Raw genomic sequence first — 7,974 nt, 5'->3', positions numbered from 1 at the left:
CATACAGTATATCATCGCATCAGAAGGTGAACTACACATTAGATGGGCTTTGTTGAACAACAAACTGTAGAATCAATGCAATTTCCATTCAAATGGAGAAGAACATCACATACTGGATTATTTTTGTCTGAGTGTATAGGTTTATTTTTAAATGTTCACTATTGTAACTCCTTTTCTTTATATTTTGTAATAGAAAATCACTTTTTAATATAATGATAATGTTGTATGTACTGTAATGCTCAATGTTAAGTCGTATAAACTATGTTTTAAAAGACCTCTTTCAGCAGACACCAGAGAAGGAAAGGTATTACTCATTGTCATTTTGTTCTGTAACATATTTTTTAACAGAGAAAACTCAAGCTACATTGGTCATTTACATATTTATTTTGTTATGTAAATCATATTTATAAGTGCTATATTCACAGAGAAGTGATTCTTTGTAAATTGTAAATATATTGCTGTTTTTTCTTTCTCTTTGTGTTGATTGCAAGTCTTTGTATCAGACTTTAAAGAAAGGACACATTACAATTATTTCAAAAGAAACGTTTTCTTGTTGTCTCTTTGATGTCTTCACCATTCTGCCTCAATCGACAGTACCAATAGTGGACTCCTTGACTCACACAGTACACGCACATATGTATTAGGTTAGAAACTGATAGTGTAGATGGCGTCTATTTTGAAGGTTTTACCTTCCCTACCTACCTTATTTTAAATGCACTTTACATAGCTCTGGCTAAGTGTCTGCTAAATGGTTCACATGTAGAAACTCAACATCTTATCAGGCTTTTATTTGATTTACAAATGAATTTCAATGAGTTACTATACCTTGACTGTCACATGAAACTCAATCTCAAAACTCAGCTCAAAGCTGGTAGCTACTAGTATCTCATGTATAATCATCCCTAGGACCTGTATATAACTGCTGGCCCAAATGGCCGTCTTGGGCTCTTTCCCCTGTCATTACGTTGGGGATAAATGCCAGGCAGTCTCCCAGTGAGAGACTGAGCATGATAGAGAGAGACAGAAAAAGAGAGCGAGAGAGAGAGAGAGAATGAGAACGAGAGAGTCTGACTCTAAGTAAGTTCCCTCTGTCCCAGAAACACGACTCCCCACGCTGGTGCCTGATGGGGGCGGACCTGGACATGTGGGCTCCCACCCCATTCCTCTGTGGAATATAGTCCCCTATTTATAGACCCGGCCTGGCCCATAACCCTGAGCTGGGCAGAGCAGTCATTTAAATAACTTTCCCTGGCAGCCTATGGGGCACATACTGTCATGTAGGAGAGAGAGGGTGTGTGTGTGTATTTGAGAGAGAGAGAGAACACATCAGGAGAGAGGGTGAGAGGCAGTGGGAGAGAGAGAAAGAGGGAGGGAGGGAGAGAGAGAAATAGCGTGTGAGAGAGAGACAGAGAAGAAGAGAGGGAGAAAGAGGGACACGAGACAGAGATCAGACAGTGAGGCGGACTTTTCCAGGGAGCTTAGGTCCTGGCAGTGGAAGGATTACAAGGACAGAGCTGATCAGTATTGGACATTGACAAGCCTAGTACAGCTGCCCGCATGGGACACAGGACTACAACCAGAACAACAACCTAACCCACCAGTTCTATAATGGGTTATTATCGGAGCACTCCCCCATGTTCATGTAACTGTACTGCGTTTGAATGAGCCTGTTGATGGATTGTTGGGCTCTGGATCTCTGGAGTGACGTGTTGGGAGCGAGGATCTTGTTGCGCTTCCATAACCTGAAGGAGAAGTGAATGACAAGACCCTTTGTGACTGAGTTGGACTTTTCAGTTAAAACACAAGGGTAATGTTATATCTGGCCACCGTCAATCTCGATATGTGATTATTGATACAAGCATCTGTAAGAAACTAGACAGATCACTTGGGTCAACATTAAATTATTACCGTTAGAGAAGCAAAGAAGTTACAAGATTTGATGTTATTTGAGAATCCAAAATGGCTAAACTGTTGACAGGGAAGATGAAATCAGCACTGCTCAGGGCTCTGACTGCGTTGTAAGTTGAACACCATTGTGGCCGACTGTAACCTGATCTCCAACACACTGCAGTAATTACAAGGTGCATGCAGGGAAACATAGAGAGAGATTTGTAATTAGACCGGTCCATAAAAAGAGCCAGGCAAAGGGCGAGGTCCCCACACAGAGAGAGAGAAAGGGGGAGAGTCAGGCCAAGGACACCCAACTTGAAGGGCGGGAGGGGGGCTGCCTGGAGGCATAGGAAGGAGACCAACTGGAGGCATAGGAAGGAGACCAACTGGAGGCATAGGAAGGAGACCAACTGGAGGCATAGGAAGGAGGCCAACTGGAGGCATAGGAAGGAGGCCAACTGGAGGCATAGGAAGGAGACCAACTGGAGGCATAGGAAGGAGATCAACTGGAGGCATAGGAAGGAGACCAACTGGAGGCATAGGAAGGAGACCAACTGGAGGCATAGGAAGGAGACTGCCTGGGGGCAAAGGAAAGAGGCTGCCTGGGGGCATTGTTGAGTGTAAGTGACACCCAGACGCCCAAGGGGGGCAACGACACCTAACCTGAAGGGAAGGAGGCTGCCTGGAGTCACCATTGGGAAGAAGATACACCCAGACAGCTTTTGGCAATTAGGGGACAGGAGGTGTGACCATGGACCCCCAAGGCGGACACTACCTGAACAAGGCGGCGGTGCTGTCTCCTCTAGGAGGGGCCCGTATGCTCCAGCTCCTCCTGGGCTGCACCATCATAGCCCTGGTGGCCCACAGCGCCGGATACAACCACGCCTATGGTATCTACTGCATGTTTGTGTGGTGCTTCTGCTTTGCCATGACCCTGCTGGTGTTCACCATGGATGTGACACGCCTCCCCTGCTGCATGCCCATTTCCTGGGACAACCTCACTGTGGCGTTCGCCATGCTCGCCACACTCATGTATGTCGCCGCCTCCGTCGTCTACCCCGTCTACTTTCTGCGCTCTCAGTGCTCCAAGTCCGACGGGGGCTGCGAGGTGCGCAACTACCGCATCGCTGTCACCGTGTGCTCCAGTTTCTGCTGCTTCGCCTACGCGGCTGAGGTGTTCCTGACCCGGGCCAAACCCGGCCATGTGGTGGGCTACATGGCCACCATGTCAGGCCTGCTCAAGGTGGTCCAGGCCTTCGTGGCCTGCATTATATTCGGGGCCCTGGCCAACGGCAGCGAGTACAACCGCCACATCCCCACTCATTACTGCGTGGTGGTCTACAGCCTGTGCTTCTCCATCACCGTGGTCGTGATCGCTGTGACCGTGTCAGGAAAAGCCTCGGCTCTGCCCCTGCGTTTCCCCTTCGACCGCTTCGTGATCATCTACACGTTCCTGGCGACGCTGCTGTACCTGAGCGCCGCCCTGGTGTGGCCCATCTTTAGCTTCGACAGGAAGTATGGCACGCCGGGTCGCCCCGACGGCTGTCCCTGGGAGAACTGTCCCTGGGACAGCAAGCTGGTGGTGGCGGTGTTCACGCATGTCAACATGGTGCTGTACTTCAGCGACCTAATCTACTCCCAGAGGATCCGCTTTGTCTCCCACTCTGCTGCTTGAGGACCCCTCCACCCTCCTCCCTCCACGATGATGCCTGAGGACCCCTCCTCACTCCTCCCTCCACGCTGATGACTGAGGACCCCTCCTCACTCCTCCCTCCACGCTGATGCCTGAGGACCCCTCCTCACTCCTCCCTCCACGCTGATGCCTGAGGACCCTTCCCACCTTCCTCGCTCCACTCCGCTGCTTGAGGACCCCTCCACCCTCCTCTCTCCACTCTGCTGCCTGAGGACCCCTCCACCCTCCTCCCTCCACGCTGATGCCTGAGGACCCCTCCTCACTCCTGGGGACCCCTCTATCCTCCTCAGTCCTGGGGACCCCTCTACCCTCCTCAGTCCTGGGGACCCCTCTACCCTCCTCACTCCTGGGGTGAATCTAAAAAAAAATTCCCCTCGGTTCCTCATTGGACGAGGTAAGGGAGGATAGCATTGGAGAAGACAAGAGGAGATACGATATTTGAATGGACTTCTGCCTCGCTCTGACGTTGTGAGGAGGCGTGGAGAGGGGATACGAGGAATAGAGGGTATAGACTTTTGAGTTGCACCCCTGGCCCTCAGAGACATACAGAGACCACACTGGAAATGACACACAGCATCTCCACTCAAGTGCCTCTGAATGCCCCATGCCTACTATAGATTACATATCGCCTCAATGATGTTATGGCTTTGTGCCTTGATGTGCCTTTCTTAACATTAGTGTTATGTCTTTCTTAACATCAGTGTTGTCATTCTTAACATCAGTGTTATGTCTTTCTTAACATCAGTGTTGTCTTTCTTAACATCAGTGTTATGTCTTTCTTAACATCAGTGTTGTCTTTCTTAACATCAGTGTTATGTCTTTCTTAACATCAGTGTTATGTCATTCTTAACATCAGTGTTATGTCTTTCTGAACATCAGTGTTATGTCTTTCTTAACATCAGTGTTATGTCTTTCTTAACATCAGTGTTGTGTCTTTCTTAACATCAGTGTTATGTCTTTCTTAACATCAGTGTTATGTCTTTCTTAACATCAGTGTTATGTCTTTCTTAACATCAGTGCTGTCTTTCTAAACATCAGTGATATGTATTTCTTAACATCAGTGTTGTGTCTTTCTTAACATCAGTGTTGTGTCTTTCTTAACATCAGTGTTATGTCTTTCTTAACATCAGTGTTATGTCTTTCTTAACATCAGTGTTATGTCTTTCTTAACATCAGTGTTATGTCTTTTTTAACATCAGTGTTATGTCTTTCTTAACATCAGTGCTGTCTTTCTAAACATCAGTGCTATGTATTTCTTAACATCAGTGTTGTGTCTTTCTTAACATCAGTGTTATGTCTTTCTTAACATCAGTGTTATGTCTTTCTTAACATCAGTGTTATGTCTTTCTTAACATCAGTGTTATGTCTTTTTTAACATCAGTGTTATGTCTTTCTTAACATCAGTGTTGTGTCATTCTTAACATCAGTGTTATGTCTTTCTTAACATCAGTGTTATGTCTTTCTTAACATCAGTGTTGTGTCTTTCTTAACATCAGTGTTATGTCTTAACATCAGTGTTGTCTTTCTTAACATCAGTGTTATGTATTTCTTAACATCAGTGTTGTGTCATTCTTAACATCAGTGTTGTGTCTTTCTTAACAGTGTTATGTCTTTCTTAACATCAGTGTTGTGTGTTTCTTAACATCAGTGTTGTGTCATTCTTAACATCAGTGCTGTCTTTCTTAACATCAGTGTTGTCTCAAATCAAATCAAATCAAATCAAATATTTCTTAAGTCTTTCTTAACATCAGTGTTATGTCTTTCTTAACATCAGTGTTGTCATTCTTAACATCAGTGTTGTGTGTTTCTTAACATCAGTGTTGTCTTTCTTAACATCAGTGCTGTCTTTCTTAACATCAGTGTTGTATTTCTTAACATCAGTGTTATGTCTTTCTTAACATCAGTGTTGTGTGTTTCTTAACATCAGTGTTGTGTCATTCTTAACATCAGTGCTGTCTTTCTTAACATCAGTGTTGTCTTTCTTAACATCAGTGTTATGTCTTTCTTAACATCAGTGTTGTCATTCTTAACATCAGTGTTGTGTGTTTCTTAACATCAGTGTTATGTCTTTCTTAACATCAGTGCTGTCTTTCTTAACATCAGTGTTGTCTTTCTTAACATCAGTGCTGTCTTTCTTAACATCAGTGTTGTATTTCTTAACATCAGTGTTGTCTTTCTTAACATCAGTGTTGTCTTTCTTAACATCAGTGTTGTCTTAACATCAGTGTTATGTCTTTCTTAACATCAGTGTTATGTCTTTCTTAACATCAGTGTTGTCTTTCTTAACATCAGTGTTATGTCTTTCTTAACATCAGTGTTGTGTCTCTTAACATCAGTGTTGTTGCATTCTTAACATCAGTGTTGTCTTTCTTAACATCAGTGTTATGTCTTTCTTAACATCAGTGTTGTCTTTCTTAACATCAGTGCTGTGCCTTTCTTAACATCAGTGTTACATCTTTCTTAACATCAGTGTGTCACGCCCTGACCTTAGAGAGACGTTTTATTTGGTTAGGTCAGGGTGTGATGTGGGGTGGGCATTCTATTTTTAGTTTTCTATGTTTCTTTATTTCTATGTTTTGGCCGGGTATGGTTCTCAATCAGGGACAGCTGTCTATCGTTGTCTCTGATTGGGAATCATACTTAGGTAGCCCTTCTTCCCTCCTTTCAGTGTGGGTAGTTAACTTTGTTTGTGGCACTTAGCCCTGTAAGCCTCACGGTTGTGTCTTTAGTTTGTTGTTTTGTTTAGCGACATTTTAAAATAAAAGGAAAATATACCCTCACCACGCGGCACTTTGGTCCACTTCGTTTGACAGCCGTGATACAATGTTAAGTCTTACTGAACATCAGTATTATGTCTTTCATAACATCAGTGTTATGTCTTTCTTAACATCAGTGTTATGTCTTTCTTAACATCAGTGTTATGTCTTTCTTAACATCAGTGTTATGTCTTTCTTAACATCAGTGTTATGTCTTTCTTAACATCAGTATTGTGTCTTAACATCAGTGTTATGTCTTTCTTAACATCAGTATTGTGTCTTAACATCAGTGTGGTCTTTCTGAACATCAGTATTGTGTCTTAACATCAGTGTTGCCTTTCTGAACATCAGTGCTGTGTCTTTCTGAACATCAGTGTTGTCTTAACATCAGTGCTGTGTCTTTCTGAACATCAGTGTTGCCTTTCTGAACATCAGTGTTGTCTTTCTGAACATCAGTGCTGTGTCTTAACATCAGTGTTGCCTTTCTGAACATCAGTGTTGTCTTTCTGAACATCAGTATTGTGTCTTAACATCAGTGTTGCCTTTCTGAACATCAGTGCTGTGTCTTTCTTAACATCAGTGTTATCTTTCTTAACATCAGTGTTACATCTTAACATTAGTGTTGTGTCTTAACATCAGAGTATTTCTTAACAATATTATCAGTAGTATCAGTATTATAATCTCTAAGAGAAACCTGAGACAAGGGCCAGCACTGTTGTAGGCACTCTGTCTAATGGTGCAGTACATTGGTTTAATTCAGAGCTTTGAACGTGTTGGGCGACATTTTCGTAGTGCAAAAGCGATGTGCTAAATGCGAAAGAACTCTGTAAACCTCATAATCTGGCAGTGTGATTTAAACTCAAACTGTTCCTCTACAATCTGTGTTATAAAGAAGCTATTATTTATAAGGTTTAGTAAACCGAGCAATCAATAAAATGTAGTCGCCTTCTAATAATGCACATTGTTGAAAAACATTTTCAAGATTATAACGAGGTTCATGGTCATTTCTGTACTTTGCTTTTGTTCTATGAACATGTCGGCCATTATGTGTTGGAGGACGTCGTAAATCATCACTGGGTTGTTTTCATGTCTTGAAATAGTTTGTTTCATTTGTTTTATTGTTTCATTTATTGTGTTTCAAGAAACTTTTATCTTAACTAAGATATTTTTTTAAATAATGACAATAATATATTAAAAAAATGTAATGTGTAGCGTGTTGAATTGGTTTTCCATCATTGAGTACTTTTGGTGTTTATACTAACACCCAACTGCATGTTTCAACTTCAGCTCCTCTTGTTTTAGTCCAAGTTCAGTCAGTGTGTAGATTCATTATGAGCTGAATGTTCAGTGTATCAACTGTCAATACGAAATTGGTAATATATAGTATGAGTGAGTGTGTGTGTGTGTGAGTGTGTAAGGGGAGGTTATGGAATTGACTGCATAGGTACAGCTACCACTATTTGATATGTGATGTCTGCACTGCAAAACATCCCTGAACACTGTATTGTAATGACAACCATGCGATGTTCTCAATGATTTAAACCGATAGAAAAGTTCTGAAACGTGTGAACATTCAAAATGTCATTAAAATGAACAGATTGTTTAGTCTGTGCACCTGTTCATCTCTCTCCCCTT

General features: G+C 42.7%; 1 protein-coding gene across 1 annotated transcript; it reads left to right on the top strand.

Moving 5' to 3' along the window:
• Window positions 1–1,321: 1,321 nt before the first annotated feature.
• Window positions 1,322–5,736, top strand: LOC110487057 (myeloid-associated differentiation marker-like protein 2). Its single transcript, XM_036939165.1, has one exon. The coding sequence runs from the start codon at window positions 2,642–2,644 to the stop codon at window positions 3,563–3,565; it is 924 nt and encodes a 307-aa protein (XP_036795060.1). The 5' UTR covers window positions 1,322–2,641; the 3' UTR covers window positions 3,566–5,736.
• The last annotated feature ends 2,238 nt before the right edge of the window (window positions 5,737–7,974 follow it).

Source organism: Oncorhynchus mykiss, chromosome 12 (genome assembly GCF_013265735.2).
Source record: "Oncorhynchus mykiss isolate Arlee chromosome 12, USDA_OmykA_1.1, whole genome shotgun sequence".
Taxonomy (NCBI): domain Eukaryota; kingdom Metazoa; phylum Chordata; class Actinopteri; order Salmoniformes; family Salmonidae; genus Oncorhynchus; species Oncorhynchus mykiss.
This window is presented reverse-complemented; position numbering and strand designations above follow the sequence as displayed.

What these genes read in the sequence shown, in the direction of transcription:
- LOC110487057 (XM_036939165.1), top strand. Translation starts at nt 2,642, where the DNA reads ATGGACCCCCAAGGCGGACACTACCTGAACAAGGCGGCGGTGCTGTCT.